The 17,804-nt window shown below is 39.2% G+C and overlaps 1 protein-coding gene and 1 pseudogene across 1 annotated transcript in view; both read left to right on the top strand.

The window, feature by feature from the left end:
* The window catches only part of LOC138382480 (phospholipid-transporting ATPase IB-like), a 105,652-nt gene that overhangs the window by 63,108 nt on the left and 24,740 nt on the right, over positions 1-17,804 (top strand). Inside the window, exons 24-28 of the mRNA XM_069466960.1 lie at positions 1,510-1,682; positions 2,788-2,971; positions 8,381-8,491; positions 12,142-12,216; positions 16,159-16,281. Of these exons, the coding sequence (XP_069323061.1) occupies positions 1,510-1,682; positions 2,788-2,971; positions 8,381-8,491; positions 12,142-12,216; positions 16,159-16,281 (666 nt within the window). The remainder of the gene's footprint in view (positions 1-1,509; positions 1,683-2,787; positions 2,972-8,380; positions 8,492-12,141; positions 12,217-16,158; positions 16,282-17,804) is intronic.
* Positions 12,246-15,038, top strand: LOC138382872 (la-related protein 4 pseudogene; annotated as a pseudogene).

Genomic DNA, 17,804 nt, shown 5'->3' with positions numbered 1-17,804 from the left:
GCCACTGGCATGAGAATCATTTATCTAAAGTTTGGAGCTTTTAGAGGTTCATATGAATTTTGAAGGAAAAATAGGTCAGGGTGAGAAAAATAAGTTAAGGGAGGCAATTCCCTTATCTTGAATTGAGTGATGAGTCTACCTCCACAATACACTTTTTGGACACCTGATACTCTGTTTTGCAGACATTCACTCCATTATTCTGTTCCCATCTTTTAAATATTTTCCCCAAATCCTCTGACTTTTCTGGTTTATTATTAGCACCCTTCTGTATTTTCCAGCTAATGTGAATTCAGTCTTATTTATATGCTTTTTAAAACAGTGTTATAGAGAGATAATTCACATAGCATACAATGCATCTGTTTAAAGTGTACAATTCACTGGATTTTAATATAGTCATAGACGTGTGCAGCCATCACCACAGTCAACTTTAGAATATTTTCATCACCTCTGAAAGAAACTCCGTACTCTTTAGCTATGACTTCCCTCTCCTCCCTTCCCTCCACCCCTAATCTACCCCTCCAGCCTCCAGTCTACTTTCTGTCTCTATGGGTTTGCCTATCTGGATTTTCATGTGAATCAAATCATATGCTATGTTGTCTTTTGTAACTGCTTCTTTCACATATCCATAATGTTTTCAAGGTTTGTCCGTGTTCTAGCTGCATTAGTACATCATTTCTTTTTATGGCTAAAGAATATTCTGTGCGTGGTGGCTCACACCTGTAGTCCTAGCACTTTGGGAGGCCGAGGTGGGAGGATCACTTGAGGGGGGGGAATTTCGAGACCAGACTGAGGAACATAACGAGACCTCATCTCTACAATAAGTAGAAAAATTAGCCAGGTGTGGCATGTGCCTGTATTCCCAGCTACTCAGGAGTCTGAGGCAGTAGCATCGTTTGAGCCCAGGAATTTGAAGTGGCAGTGAGCTACGATGAAGTCACTGCACTGTACCCTGGGCAACAGAGTGAGACCACGTCTCAAAAAAAAAAAATTCTGTTGTGTGGATATACCAAATTTGTTTATCCATTCATCAGGTTGTTTCCACTTTTTGGCACTTAATGCTGCTATGAACATTAGTGTAATAGTTTCTTTGTAGACATAGGTTTTCAGTTTTCTTGGGCATTGCTGTGTTGTATAACTCTGTGTTTATTCATTCGAAGAACTGTCTTCCACAGCAGCTGCACATTTTACATTCCCACCAGCAGTGGATGAGGGTTCCGATTTCCCCACGCCCTTGCCAATACTTGCTGTTATTTGACTTTTTGAATCTAGCCATGCTAGTGGGTATAATGTGGTATCTCACTGTGGTTTTGATTTGCATTTCCCTGGTGGCTAATAATGTCAAGCATCTTTTCATGTTATCCATTAGCTATTTACTTTTTAGTCTCATTTCAGTGAAAGTTTTGAAGGGAAGAAAGGTAAACACATAGCTCAGTCTACCACCTTGACTCAGACATCTTTTCATTTATATTTAAAATGAGAATATAAAGTGTTATCTTCCTTCTCTTTTAGGCAGCACAACAAATTATTGATCAGAACTGTAAAGATCTTGGAAACTTGTTAGGTAAAGAAAATGACCTAGCCCTAATCATTGATGGTGAAACACTGAAGCATGCCTTCCACCCTGAAATTAAGAAGAAGTTACTGGCTTTGGCCCTCTCGTGTAGAGTTGTATTATGTTGTCGGTAAGAATATATTCACTGTTCTTTTTTCCCCTGCTATACTTAGTACTGTTTTATGTAAAGAAAATATAGACAGGTTTTTGCAGAAGCAAAGTTCCTTTTTGGGACAATATATGCTCCAACTGAAACAAATAGGTGCTTATTTAATTCCAAGTGTCAGGTTTAAGATTTACTAAAAAACAATTTATAATTTTTCAATGGTAAATTGGTCTCTATTTCTATTGTTAGCTTTAGGGAATACAATGTCAAGTTAATACTTCAGGTTAATACTGACTTACTGCTGGTAAAACATAACAATTATGCATAAATATCTTGAATGAATGCTAATGAAACAACATACTAAATTTTGAGAGATGAAGTTAAATCAATGATTAAAAAAATAGCTCTATTTCCTGTCCGCGTCACCACTTAAGCTCTGCACCACCTCCTCCCACTCACGACACCCCCCCTTTACCCCCAGTCCGTGGAAAAATTGCCTTCCATGAAATTGGTCCCGGGTGCCAAAAAGGTTGGGGACCATTGTGTTAAGTTACTTAGCTTTTGTTAGTTTGTTGTTACCAGAGCATAATCTGGACTCTCCTGATATCTTCATTTTTTGCTAATAACATCTCCTTGTGTTATTCCAGCTCCCTTGAGTGTAGTTAGATTGTTGAAGGCTACTCTACGTCCCACGCTGAGACTTTTACATAGTTTCAGAAGCAGCGGGCCTTCACTTCCTCCTCTCATGCAGGCAGACAATGTGAATTAACATGGACAATGGGGAGCTGTGGGTAGAGAAATGGCAAACTGAGGCCTCGCTGCACGTCAGCTGGGCAGCTGATCGTGCTTATTTCTTTTGAGATGTTGAAGAGGCCACTATGTGGTTTTTTTTTTTTTCTGGATTTTTTGTTGGGGGGGTGGTTGTTTTATTTTGGTTTTGCTGTGGGTGGGTGGGAACTTTTTAAACAGCTTAATTAAAGAATTGGGAAATCTGCCGGTGAATGCGGTTTAAATGTGCCTGTGCACAGATGGTTGTTGACTGCTGTGTAAAGACTTTTAGAACAGTGTAAAAAGTAAAATGAACCAAAACAAAACACTAAAAGGTGGCTGTTTCTGCCTTCCGTTTTAGGCTGTCTCCCCTCCAGAAGGCTGAAATAGTGGACTTGGTTAAGACGGAAGCACATGCCACCACGCTCGCCATCGGGGACGGCGCCAATGACGTGGGGATGATCCAGACGGCCCACGTGGGTGTGGGAATCAGCGGGAACGAGGGCATGCAGGCCATCAACAACTCGGACTACGCCATCGCGCAGGTCAGCGGCGCGGGACACCAGCTGGGTGCAGGAAGGTGCTAAAGACCTTCAGTCCACCCTGAAGTCTACCCCTCTCTGCGAAACTACTGCCACATTTGGGGTTCTCCTAAGTTTTATACTGGCACACTTTGGAGCAGTAGAGGTTTCCTCTGACTAGCTATAGAGTTGTCCAAACTGATGCCACCAAGAATCTATAACCCTGCTAATATAATCTCTAAATCTTCTTTCTTCCCCCAACCCACTCTTTTTAAAAGGAGACTCTGCCTCTTTGCAGGCTTTTTTTTTTTTTTTTTAAATAGACTTTATTATTTAAAGAAGTTTTAGGTTCACAGCAAAGTTGAGCAGAAGTTACAGAGATTTCTTGTATTCCCCCTACCCCACCCACATAGGCATAGCTTCCCCCATTATCAATATCCCCCACCAGAGTGGTACATTTGCTACAGTCATTGAAGCCAAATAAAGTACGGAGACGAATCTCTGACATTAAAACATTTTACTTGGGAAGCAAGAATTGCAGTTTGGGACATAAACACGGACTGGGTGGTCTTTGGTATGTCTGAAGAAAAATGAGAAGGTTAGCGGTTTTATTACAAAAGAGAGAGAGGGAAATGTTACACATTTCTCCTTCAGAAAGTTCATTGGCACTAGGAAGGTTTGGGGGAGCTGGCAAGTTTTGACTGGTGAGTGACAGCAGTGGGTAAAACTCCTTAGAGTCACAGCAGGCAGTTTCAGCAGCCGTGAGATGAGCTGGTTTCAGGTTACAGCAGGCAGTGTCAGCAGCCAGGCCCACAGAGAACTGTATTCTTGGAGCAATGTTATCTGCCCTGACTGGTTTTTCCCCCTTTCTCTGAAAGCATCACTGATAACCATTTTGTAGTTAGGCTTACTTGTCCCTCAGTGCTGGTATGGAACTGACCAGTTGTGTCTGTCCTGTGTCAGGGGGAAGGTACGGTGGTCGATGTCAGGGACCAGGGCCACATTTCAGTAACAAAGAGGCCAGAAGGAAAAATCTTCTCAGGACAGGTCCGTGTAGGACCCAACATCAATTCCATCTTACCAGTTCCATAGGCATCAGCGATTGCCTCAAGGTGTTAAGCTAACATCCCATTAGAAGAGTTGGCTTTACAAAGATTAGACAGGCAATATGAGCAAAGTTTAAAAATGATAATACAAAATATTATAAATCCAGTTTGAATAACAGTTCTAAACTATGAACCTAATTTTGAAGGTAGCCAACTAAACAAAACAAAAAGTCCAGACATATCTGATAAGACTTGTAGTGGGTAGCTTGTTTTTTAATCTGGTATAATTGTGTTACTACTTCCCCAGAGGAGTTTACCCATGTGTAGCAAGTAGTATTGGCAATTGTACAAATGCTACCTTGTTGAGCTAGTAAGTAATTTAGAGCAATCCTATAATCCAATACTTCTTCAGCAAGGGAATCTAGGGAAGTTTGTTGAGCTGCAGTGGCTTTAGCTTAGAGTCAACTATAGATCCAATTGTTAAAGATAAATATTTGACCATTGTTTCTAAGTGACTGACTCTGATCCAAGGGAAAGAGGATCTGACAACTGAGGCCCATCTGGCAGGATTTATGACTCTTGGGGAGGCATCTCTTTTAAACCTGATGGTGTAGGTTAAGAGATGTCAGCCAATGCCCAGATTTTGTTAAATCAGTGTAATAAAATGAATTTCATTAAATCGATTTAACAAAATCAATTTTGTTAGATTTAAATATAATCCAGAAATATCCTAAACCACATTGGCTTTTTATTTTCCATTTATTAAGGCACGATGTTGCCCTCGCATGTGGTTGACTGTCAAATCCTCCACCAATGAAAGTATACATCCTGGTGGGGCACAACAGGTAATCCCATGGAGGGTACCTAGTGTGTTAATAGTTATTTATAGGGAGGTGTAAGTAGTATCTGTACAAGTTTCTATTATTGAATTATTACATTGTTGGAGACCATCAACAATTAGAGGGCCAGGATCATAAATGTTGTTGCAATTTGTCAAGTTATGTTTTTTACAGTTTTTATTTATAATTTTGAAGTCTTTTCTATAGACCTTAGGCACTAAGTTACTGATGGGGCCTCAGTAACTCTAGGACATTTCCTGGTGATAGCATGGAGTTCAGCTTTAGTGCAAGGGACGTTAGGGTGAAGCAGGGAATCTGAATACATGGGTCTAAAAGTTTGTAAAAGGGACCAGATGTACAATTTGAACAGTTACATTGGGAACATGGGTAAAATCTGTATTGGGGTGGACTAAAGATTTACTTGCATAATGAACAGATTGAGGTTTTTGGTGACAAATTCAACAGTTAGTTACCTTTCCCCATTTAGAAATGGATTGGAGTCAACTATAATAGTTATGAACTAGTTCATTTGGTTCTTGAATATAAGTTTGAATTTTATTTCGGTCTATGGACTTAAGAAATGCTTCAAAGAGGGCCCTATGTAAATTCCTTGTAAATTGTCAAGTCTTTTTCCAATACTGTAGGCCAGATTCTAGGGAGGTGCATACAGGTCTTGCTAAACCCTGTTGGGGATTGGTCCAATCTGCTTTTGCTGCCCAGCGTGTGGCCTGGCCTTTTCCACAGCATGTGAGCAAGCTGGTAAAAAGTGCAGAGCCCGGCTGGTAAGCCAGAGTCGTAATGTGAGATTCACTAGCAAAGTGATGGGGCCTGAGTAACTCTAGGACATTTGCTGGCTGTAGCAGGGAGTTCAGCTTTAGTGCAAGGGACATGAGAGACCTGGGGAGTCTCAGGATCATTAGAGGGCCTGATTTCAAAGGGGCACATTTTGTAAGCTGAGGTTGGGAATTGGAAGGAGGGTGCTAGTGGGGAATGACTTAACAGAGAAGAAAGGAAGTTTGGGAAGTGAAGAGTAGAGGGGGAGACAGTGGACGGCACCTGAGAGACAGAAAGATTTGGGGATTCTAAAGCCTTTCTCTCTTCTCTTAACTGTTTGTCTCACTTAATTCAGAAACAGTATTTTGGATTGAGGCAAGTTTTGATTCTTGATTGTGTTTAGATGCTTCAATGTACCAATTAAGATATACATTCCATTCAGATTATTTAGTTTTAGAGCTGCAGGTTTCTAATCTGCTCCTGAGATGGCCAAGTTTAGAGAGGTCAAAAGAACCCCCAAAAGGCCACTGTAAGAGAAACCTGAAAGAGGAAGGCAGGGTTTTGTGAGCCCGCCGCCACGGAGCTTACATTTCAGACCAGCTCTGGTCCTCCCAGGGGAACCTCCCACTCTCCAGCGCCCGCCAGCGTGAAGCCTCTTCTGCCTTTGCTCTGGGCTCTCTTCACAGCGGCATTGGTGATCATGCAGATGGTGTGATTTCAGGCTTTCTTGTCTTCCTTCCTCCCACCCACCCCTAAACGGCACAGTAGCCAGTCCCCGATGCAGGAGATTAATTTGATTCACGCTTTGGCCCCTATTAAAAAGTCATTTCAGGTTAATGAAAGCACTTTAAGCTGCATCGATTTTTGTTTCCCATCTTTCTTTTTTTTTTTTTTTTTTGTTGAGACAGAGTCTCACTTTGTTGCCCAGGCTAGAGTGAGTGCCGTGGCGTCAGCTTAGCTCACAGCAACCTCAGACTCCTTGGCTTAAGCGATCCTACTGCCTCAGCCTCCCGAGTAGCTGGGACTACAGGCATGCGCCACTATGCCCGGCTAATTTTTTCTATATAGATTTTTAGGTGTCCATATAATGTCTTTCTATTTTTAGTAGAGACGGGGTCTCGCTCAGGCTGGTCTCGAACTCCTGACCTTGAGCAATCCACCCGCCTCGGCCTCCCAGAGTGCTAGGATTACAGGCGTGAGCCACCGCGCCCGGCCCCATCTTTCTTTAATTGAGAGCAGCCTTGACTGGAGATAGGGCCAGGTTATTCAGCCATGGTGTGTGCCACTTTATACCTTTCCCAAAATGACTTCTTTTCACCCAGTGCTGCGGTGGACATTTTCCCACTTCTGCCCATCTGCCGCCACCCTTACCCGAGCTGCAGCAGTAGGTCAAACCACCATCCTTTACTCCGTGCCTCTTGGTAACGTACCTCTTTCCTCTTTCCCAGAGTATGTTGGCAGGATGTTCTGCTCAGAACTGAGATCTTTTTATTTTCTGAAGAAAGTACATTATTCGCTGCACCCTCCCCAGAGTTTTTAATATTTTTAAATAATCCTAAGAAATAGAACTTTGATGTAGAATATTTTTCCCTGAAAATAAATCATTGCAATGCCAAAAATTGAGATAATAAGAATGTTGTCTGTAATGACTCAAGTTTAATATTAGGCTCTATGTTTAAAAAAAAAACCTTTCTTTTTAAATTCACTTATTTTTGGTTTAGCTATGCATTTTATAATTCAATGTTTCCCTCCCTGTCCTGCCCCCTTTATTTTCCCAGCACTTAAATAGACATCTTTAAAAGGTTTAGTTTTCCCGTATGTACCGACTGTTGCTCTTTTGAAGTCAGTATTTAAATCTAGGAGTCACGAAATTACTATGAATTACCTCATTTTATGGAATAACTCACCTGAATATTTATTTGTTCAAAAAAAGCTTATTAAGTGCCCCTCACATCCTGGGCATGTTTGTAGGTGTTCAGATTCATCAGCACATAAAGTAAACAATGAGTCCTGCCCTTGTTGAGCTTACATTCTAGGGGGTAAAAATACACGACAGTACACTAAGCAAGTCAAGCATATCTTGTGCTAGAAAGGGATAGGTGCTATGGAAAAGGAAATGTGCATGAAGGTGAGGAGGCTGAGTAGTGTTACAGAGGTTGCCCATTACCTCCCTTTTAAATTTTTGTTTATTTTTATTTTATTTATTATAATAAATGGGGCACTGATTCCTATAAGGCTTTGTTACTTCACCTGATCTCAATATGTTCTTTTTACTTTTTTATTTTTTGAGACGGTCTCACTCTGTTATGCAGGCTGGAGTGCAGTGGCACAATCATAGTTCACTGTAACCTTGAACTCCTGGGCTCAAGTGATCCTCTTGCTTCAGCCTCCACAGTTGCTGGGACTATAGGCACCCTCTACCTTGGCCTAGCTTGATGTTCTTTTCATTAAATAATTTTGACCCCTTCTCATTAAGATCTTAAATGTGTATCAGATTCAATTAAAAGCCATGCATGTGACAAGCACTTGCTGGGCAAAAAAGTGATATTTAATGGGTTTCTTTTTTAACAATAAGAGAAATTAATTTCATTTATAGTGAACTGCCATGTCAGGTTGTCAATGGAGTTGGTTTTATTCTTCTCACCTTCTGTGTTTTATTCTCTACAGAGGGAACTGCTGGGTTGTCAAATACTGGGAAAATGACCTTTTTTGGATTTTATCACTAAATAGTAGGTTCATTTGAACTTGCATTGACTGTTTTTTCTGTTTTTCAGTTTAGCTACCTTGAGAAGCTTCTGTTGGTTCATGGAACTTGGAATTATTTTCGAGTGACCAAATGCGTACTATATTGTTTCTACAAGAATGTCGTACTGTGTGTTGTTGAGGTAAGAAAGGAGATACCATTTCTTCCATTGAGGAGTTAGGTCTTTTCCTTGACATCAGGCTTGATATTTTAATTTTTTTTTTAATATTTATGTCGCTTAGAGCTGTTAATGTAATCCTCCTTTAAGTTTTTGTTCACAAAAGTGATCAAGTAAACAATATATGTTAAGTTGTCTTAGTCCACTTGTGCTGCAATAAGGGAATACCTGAGGCAGGGCAATTTATAAAAAGAAGAGGTTCATCAGGCTCATGGTTCTGCTGGCTGTACAAGAAGCGTAGACCAGCATCTGGACTGGTGAGGGCTTCAGGCTGTGTCTACTTGTGGTGGAAGGCAAAGCAGAGCCAGCACATGCAGAGATCACATGGCAAGAAAGGAAGCGAGAGAGAGAGAGAGAGAGAGAGAGAGAAGAGGGGGACTCTTTTGAACAACCAGCTCCCATGGAAACTAATAGAGCAAGAACTCGCTCGTTACAGCAAGGATGGTACCAAGCCATTTATGAGGAATCAACCTCTGTGACCCAAACAACTTCTATCAGGCCTTACCTCTAACACTGGGGATCCCTATAACTCTACAACAACAAATCTAATTTAAAAATGGGCAAAGGACCTGAATAGATGTTTCTCCAAAGATAATATACAAATAGCCAACAAGCATATAAAGTTATATTCAACATTACTAATCATTAGAGAAATGCAAATCAAAACCACAGTGAGATGCTATCTCACACCCATTAGGATGGCTACTACCCAAAACATAAAAAAACAAATAGAAAATAACAAGTTTAACAAGTGTTGGTGAGGATGTGGAGAAATTGGAATCCTAGCACACTGTTGGTGGGAATGTAAAATATTGTAATCACTATGGAAAAGAGTGTAACAGTTCCTTAAAAATTTTAAAATAGAATTACCATATAATCCAGCAATCTCACATCCAGTCATATATTAAAAAAAATGGACAGAAAGATTTCAAAGAAATATTTACGCACCCAGGTTCATAGCACCATTACTCACAATAGCCAATAGGCAAAAGCAACCCAAACGTCCATCAGTGTTTGAATGGATAAACAAAATGTGATATATGTACACAATGGAATAGTATTCAGTTTTATAGGACCTATGAGTTTTATGCTTTTATGTGTTTTTATAATGGCAAGTGTTGACCTTTTGTTTTCATGTTTAGAACTCTCTTGAGCATTTACTGTGGGGCCAAGCTAGTGATGAAGTATTCCCTTAGCAATTGCTTCTCTGGAAATGACTTTACTTCTCCTTAATTTATAAAGTTTAGTTTAGCAAGATACAAAATTCACAGATGACAGTTCTTTCCTTTAACAAGATTGAAAAAAAGACTCTAATATCTCCTGGTGTATAAGGTTTCTGCTGAGAAATCTGCTGTTAGTCTAATTTCCTGTATAGATAATTTGACATTTTTCTCTTGCTAATTTTAGGATATTTTTCCTTTATGTTGACTTTAGATAGTCTGATAATTATATGTCTTGTGAAGTTTGCCTTATAGTGTATCTCCCTGGTGTTCTGTGAGCCTCTTGTATCTGAATGTCTAAATCTCTAGCAAGAGAAAGGAAATTTTTCTCAATTATTTCCCCAAATATGTTTTCCATAAAAACCCTCAACAAACTAGGCATAGAGGGAACATATCTCAGAATTATAAAACCCATAGATGACAGACCCACAGCCAACATCATACTGAATGGGGAAAAGTTGAAAGCATTTCCCTTAAGAACTGGAACAAGATAAGGACATCCCCTGTCACCACTTCTATTCAACATAGTGCTAGAAGTCCTAGTCAGAGCAATCAGACAAGAGAAGAATATAAAGAGTATCCAAACTGGGAAAGAAGAGATAGAAGTATTGCTCTTCAATAATGATATGGTCTTTTATCTAGAAAACCCCACAGATTCCACAAAGAGTCTCCTGGAATTGATAAATAAATTCAGTAAAGTCTCAGGATACAAAATCAGTGTATTAACACATAAATCAGTAGCAATTCTGTATAGTAATGACAGTCAAGCTGAGAGTCAATAAAATAAAAGACTCAATGCCATTCACAATAGCTACAAAGAAAATAAAATACATAGGAATATATTTAACCAAGGAGGTGAAAGATCTCTATGAGGAGAACTATGAAACTAGGAGGAAAGACCACAGTGAGATATCACGTGACCCCAGTTATTAATAGAATGGCATTTATCAAAAAGTCCAAAAACCATAGATGCTGGTATGGATGCAGAGAGAAAGGAATGCTCATACACTGTTGATGGGACTGCAAATTAGTACAATCTCTATGGAAAACAATATGGAGATTCCTCAGAGAACTAAAAGTATACCTACCATTCGATGCAGTAATCCTTCTATTGGGTATTTACCCAAAAGAAAAGGAGACTTTTCATCAAAAAGACACCTATATTTGAATGTTTATTGCAGCATAATTCATAATTGCAAAGATGTGGAATCCACCCAAGTGCCCATCAATTCATGAGTGGCTTAAGAAAATGTAGTGTATATATATCATGTAGTACTACTCAGACATAAAAAATGATGAATTAATACTATTTGCAACAATCTGGGTGAAACCGAAGTTCATTCTCCTAAGTGTGATGTCTCAAGAATGGAAAACAAACACTGCATGTACTCACTATTAAATTTGAACTAACCGATGAGCACACATGTACATATGAAAGTAAAATTCAGTGTAAATCAACCGGGGAGGAAGGGGGAGAAAGGGATGGGCAAAAGCCTACCTAATGGGTATTATGATCACTATTTTGGTGATGGGCCCACCTTTAGCTGAGACTCAAGCATTACAAAAGTGATCCATGTAACCTAAAACATTTGTACCCCTTTAATATTTTGAAATAAATAAATAAGGACTATCTCTTATAGTTAAAAAGAGGGAATTGAGGTTCCTGTCTTCATAATCCCAAACTTTGAAATGTGACCAAAGAGGATCTTTTTCTAATTTACAGTGTTAACTATATGAAGAGTCTTATGACTAATGATGCACTTTAGTAAATCACCCCTAACATGTGAGTTTAGGGTGCAGGCCATGAGTCATATGGATCTGGGCTCCAATCCCATCTCTGCTGTTTGTTATCTGTGTGACCTGAGTGACTGATTTAATCTCCGTGAACTTTGGTTTTTCACAATTCTTAAAATGAGATTGTAATAATATCTAGTTTATAATATTATTTATGAGGGTTAAATATGATAATGTATTTAAAGTAACATCATAGTGCCTGGTATATATGTGCCCTACATATGCTGGCCATTACTATGAATAGGATATTTGAGAAAATTGTGCCCATGGAAGACATAGTTTGTTACTTGTTACAAAGGCAGACATTTGTTACTTGATTTGGGAGATTTTTTTTGCAAATAACATTTGCAAGAAATTCTTATGTTAGTATAAAGATGTATGCCATTAGTTACCAAAGTACATCGATATTTTTTAATATCAGTGATATGTAGTATTTGCAACTCATAATTTATGAAGGAACAATTTTATGGCCTCCCCAGTGATTATTCTCTAGCAGCTCAGCCAACTGAAGGGGTCCCTTTCCTGTACCACTTCTTTTTAATGTATGGATATATAATAAAACATTGATAGAATGTTTCATTTGGCTTCCTTGTTTTTCAGCTTTGGTTCGCCTTTATTAATGGATTTTCTGGGCAGATTATATTTGAACATTGGTGCGTCAGCTTGTACAATGTGGTAAGCATTTTTTATCTCTATCTGACAACATGCAGATTTTAGTAACATTCTTCACTGTTTGTGTCTCAGGAGTATTTCTAAGTCAATCACTTGTATACTTACCCTTTCCCAATGGTAGTTTTATGAATGGCTTTAATTCACCGGGATCTTATAAAACAAATACTGCTGCCATGAATATGGGTTGACCATTCCAAAAAAATCGTGTGAAGCCTCATTTTAAGTCATCCAGTAGTTCAGAACATTCAACAGGACTCTGTGTTGTTGGGGGATGGACAGTTGAACAGATCGGATTCAAGGAACGTTCCAACTGAACAGCGTAACCCTACAGGAGCCGATCTCCAGGAGCAAGCTTACCTGACAAAGGAGACTCCCACTTTGCAGATGGAACAGAATGGGGGTTATGGCAGGGGCAGGAGAGCTCTTTTCAGAGGTCAAAGACAATAAGAAGACGACAGGATCCCAAGACCCCATCCTTCAACAGCAGAAGCAAAGCCTCCAATACCTAAATTTGACTTACTAGCCTCAAATTTTCCTCCTTTCCCTGGAAGGCCATCAAGAATGCCAGGTGAACTTGTTTGGGAGAATAGGGTGTCTGATCTTGTTAAAGACGTCTACACCTCAAACTATACTACAAGGCCGTGGTTCTTAAAACAGCCTGGTATTGGCACAAGTTCAGGGACACAGACCAGTGGAACACAACAGAAAATCCAAATATAGAACCATCCTCATATAGTCACCTAATTTTTGACAAAGCGGGAAAGAATATACTCTGGGGACAAGAATCCCTATTCAATAAATGGTGCTGGGAGAATTGGTTAGCCACTTGTAGAAGACTGAAACAAGACCCACAGCTTTCACCTCTCACAAAAATCAAATCACGGTGGATAACAGACTTAAACCTTAGGTGTGATACAATCAGAATTCTAGAAGAAAATATAGGAAAGACTCTTACAGACATTGGCCTAGGCAAAGAATTTATGAAGAAGACCCCCAAGGCAATCACAGCAGCAACAAAAATAAATGAATGGGACATGATTAAATTAAAAAGCTTCTGCACAGCCAAAGAAACAGTCACGAGAATAAACAGACCACCTACAGAATGGGAGAAAATTTTTGCATACTACACATCAGATAAAGGACTGATAACAAGAATCTATTTAGAACTCAGGAAAATCAGCAAGAAAAAATCAAGCAACCCTATCAAAAAGTGGGCAAATGACATGAATAGAAACTTCTCGAAAGAAGATATAAGAATGGCTAACAAACATATGAAAAAATGCTCAACATCCCTAATCATCAGAGAAATGCAAATCAAAACCACAATGAGATATCACTTAACTCCAATGAGAATAGCCTTTATCAAAAAAACCCAAAACAACACATGTTGGCGTGGGTGTGGAGAGACAGGAACACTAATACACTGCTGGTGGGACTGCAAACTAGTGCAACCCCTGTGGAAAGCATTATGGAGGTATCTTAAACAGATTCAAGTAGACCTGCCATTTGACCCAGCAATCCCATTACTGGGCATATACCCAAAGGAAAAAAGGTCATTCTGTAACAAAGACACATGTACCCGAATGTTTATAGCAGCACAATTCACAATAGCAAAGATGTGGAAACAACCCAAATGCCCATCAATACATGATTGGATTAGTAAGCTGTGGTATATGTATACCATGGAATATTACTCAGCTATAAGGAATGATGAAGATATGACATCTCTATGGTTCTCCTGGAGAGAGTTGGAACCCATTATATTAAGTGAAGTATCCCAAGAATGGAAAAACAAGCATCACATGTACTCACCAGAAAATTGGTTTCCCTGATCATCACCTAAATACAAATCTGGGAACGACACCAATTGGATATCAGACTGAGGTGGGGGGTGGGGGAGGGGATGGGGGTATGCCTACACAATGAGTGCATTGCGCACCGTTTGGGGAGTGGTAACACTTGAAGGTGCTGGCTCGGGAAGGGGGGGTGGGGAAGGGAGGGATTTATACCTACATGATGGGTGCAATGTGCACTACCTGGGGAACAGACACGCCTGGAGCTCTGACTTGGGGGGAAAGGCAGTACAGGAGCAACGTATGTAACCTGCAATTCTGTATCCTGTATTCTGTATGGGGGATACAATTCTGTATCCCCCATAACAAGATGAAATAAAAAAAAAAAAAAAAAAGACGTCTACAAAGAAAAGGATAATGAAGAGTTGAGGGTTAGTTGCCCAGTGGCTGCAGAGGACGAGCAGACAGACTGCACGTCTGCCCAGCAACTCAGTGTGAGTTCCTGCGTGCAGCACAGCTCAGCAAGAAAAGGATCATAGGGGCTTCGTTTAATAGAGGATTCCACTGTTCAGAAGGATGTTCTCAACCAGATAACTATACCAGTTTCTTCCCTGACCGCTGCAAAGCCATTAGGGGCAAACACTGCGTCACCACATGATAGTAATACAAATGCCACTATAGCCGTGGCCACACAGGAACCCCAAAAGCTAAGTCATGCTGAAGTGTGCCAGAAGCCCCCTAAAGAGCCGTCTTCGGTTCTTGTGCAGCCCCTACGGGAACTTGGCTCCAATGCAGTGTCTCCCACCAAAAATGAAGAGAATGGAGCTCCTGAGAAGTCTGTTGAGAAACCACACGAAGCCAGAAGCAAGGACTAGTAAGGATTATTCTGGCTTCCGAGGCAATGCCATTCCCTGGGGAGCAGCTGAAAAATCGGGGAACAGAGACGCCAGTTTAGCCATAGGACTGTACCCCAGGGAGTGATGCAACATAATGTCAAAGGAGGGATATGAACCACCCAGATCACCAAAGTGAAATAAATAAATAAATATTCACAAACTTCTCTTTCTTTCCATTAAACTCGAGCCGTGGCTACACTGAACTGTTTCAGAGGGGAGCCGATAGCCAGGAAGGAAACAGGAAAAAGTATGTCTGTGAATCATTATGGATTTTGGAGTTGTGAGCAGTAGGATCCCAAAATTCATCTTTAATGTGATTTTTAAATGCTGGAACATTCCAATCAGTGTGTACACACACACACACACACACACACGTATATAAAGTATAATTTTTCTATTTTTGTTTTTGATTTAATTTGCTGAAATTTTCTGCCTGGAATCAATTTTGAGGGTTCAGACTTAGCTTGGGAAAAAAAGCATACATCCTTCGGCATAGGAGATGAGGGAGTGAGAGAAAGTATTTTTCTGAACAAGCATTTCTATAAAATTAGAAATTACATTTTTTAATCTATTTAAAGTTTGGCCTGGAGAATGCCACCCTGACTATAGGTCCCGTGTTGCAAAGCAGCTCTGTGGCTGGCGCCTGGTGTGGTGTGAGTGTGCGGAGGAGTGACTGAAGCCAGACCTGCTGTCGTGTCAGTGAGTGATGTGACACTGAATGTAGCACTTGGGTAGTTTGAAATTTAGTCTGTCTTTTTAACCTCGCTAATATTTCATTTAAGAAGTCGTTACGCTCTGATTGTACTTGGAGATGTGACTACCAATCAGTTTGGTACTCAATTAAAGAATAGAGATTATTTAAAATATCAAAAAATTTCCTCCTAGACCTGAGTAGATAGGTCAAATGGACTTGGGAGGTTTAAACTACCCTGTGATCCCTGTCCCCCAACATGGGAAACAAAAGTTTTTTGATCAATCAGAAAAATTATGTCATAATTTGACTAATTAAATCTGTTTGAATCTGTGACTCAGTAATAGTTCCTTTGTAAATAATTTTTGTTTTAAAGAGTTTAAGACTTAGCACAAGATGCAAAAATATTATAGTTGAGAGTTCTATATATTCTTCCCCCAGCTTCCCCCATAATATTTTAATAATCATCTTATCAAAGGTAGGAAATTCACATTGGTGCAATATTACTAACTCAGGTACAGACTAAAAGCTCTTTTTTTTTAATAGATTCTTGTTTTCCATGTAGATTTTCACTTCATTACCAGCTTTTACGCTGGGAATCTTTGAGCAATGTTGCAGTCAGAGGAGCCTGCTCAAGTATCCACGGCTCTACACCATATCTCAGACAGGGGAGATTTTCAACACAAAGGTAAATAGAAAGTTTATTGCAGGTCTTTCATCTAACTTGATCCAAAGGTACCTTTGGTCTCCTCCCATCCCAATGCTTTAGGAAAAATAATTTTTAAAACACAAGGAATGCAGCCTTGTGCTATCTTCATGCTACTGTAGCATAGCCAGGGAATTGAAGTTCAAATAAAATAAATAACAGTGTTGGGAAATGCAAAAAAAAAAGTCTTGTGAAAAAAGAAGCAAGGTACCATGCGTGGTCTCACAGATTGGGCACTAAACAGTGTCAGGAGGCATGTTGTGGAATGGGTAGTCCTGGGAAGGACAAAAGAGGGACCAAGGTCACTTTTGGATGAGACACTGCTTCATGGGATTCTCTTGGAATGACTGCTTCACGATACCATAGGCGTTGACATTCTGTGGGGGAGTTGAAGGAATTTTACAGGCTGTGAGAACAATGACATACATTCTGTCAAATTTGACTAAGCCTAACTATAGATCTCAATCATTTGTGAAGCCTTTACAAATTGTAGACAACCTGGGAGAAACATCAAAAACCTTTTAAAGGTATTGAGACTTGTTTTATGCTTCAAAATATAGTCTATCTTCTGAATATTTCATCTTCAGTGGAAAAATGTATTAGGTCAAATTTGAAGATAGTTTTGTTCAAAATGTCCACGTTTCTTACTGATTTTCTGTCCACTTGTTCTGTCGGTTATTGACAGGTGTTGAGGTCTCAACCATAATTGTGGGTTTAGCTATTTCCCCCTGAAGTTCTACCAGTTTTGCTTCTTGTATTTTTGAAGCTCTGTTATTAGGTGTATAAATATTTAGGGTTGTTATATTCTCTTGATTTATCTCTTTATCGTTGTGAAATGACTTTTGTTATTTCTAGTAGTAGTATTTGCTCTTGAAATTTATTGTGATAATAATATAATCACTTGAGCTTTTTCTCAGTGTCTGAATGGTGTTTCTTTTCCCATTCTTTTACTTTTAACTTATTTGCGTCATTATATTTAGAAGTGTTTCTTGTAGGTAGCTTGTAGTCTTACTTTGTTATCTGATCTGACAATATGTGCCTTTTAATTAGATATTTAAGGCATTTACATTGGATGAGCTTATTGATATGGCCATTCTGTTTGTGCTACCTATAATTTTTCCCACTTTTTCTACACTTTTTGGATTGTTTTTCATAAATTCCAATTTATCTTCTTTGTTGATTTATTACCTATAACTCTTTGTTTTCTTATTTTAGAAGTCATTTTAGGGTTTATATGTCTTTAAGTTATTATTATTTACCTACAAGTGATATACTACTTCACATATACTGTAAAATGCTTAATATAATATGATTCCATTGTTCTTTTCCTAACCTTTGAGCTATTGTTGTCATACATGTTAATTTTTACATATTTTATAAACCGCATACTATAGTGTTCATATTTTGTTTAAATAATTATCCTTAATGATTTAAATGGTAAGAGAAACTCCTATCTTTTCCAATCTGTTTATCATTTTCAGTGATCTTCTGTCCTTTGTGCAGAT

This window comes from Eulemur rufifrons, chromosome 4, assembly GCF_041146395.1.
Source record: "Eulemur rufifrons isolate Redbay chromosome 4, OSU_ERuf_1, whole genome shotgun sequence".
NCBI lineage: Eukaryota > Metazoa > Chordata > Mammalia > Primates > Lemuridae > Eulemur > Eulemur rufifrons.
Note: the sequence above shows the minus strand (reverse complement) of the source record. Positions and strands in the feature narration are given on the sequence as shown.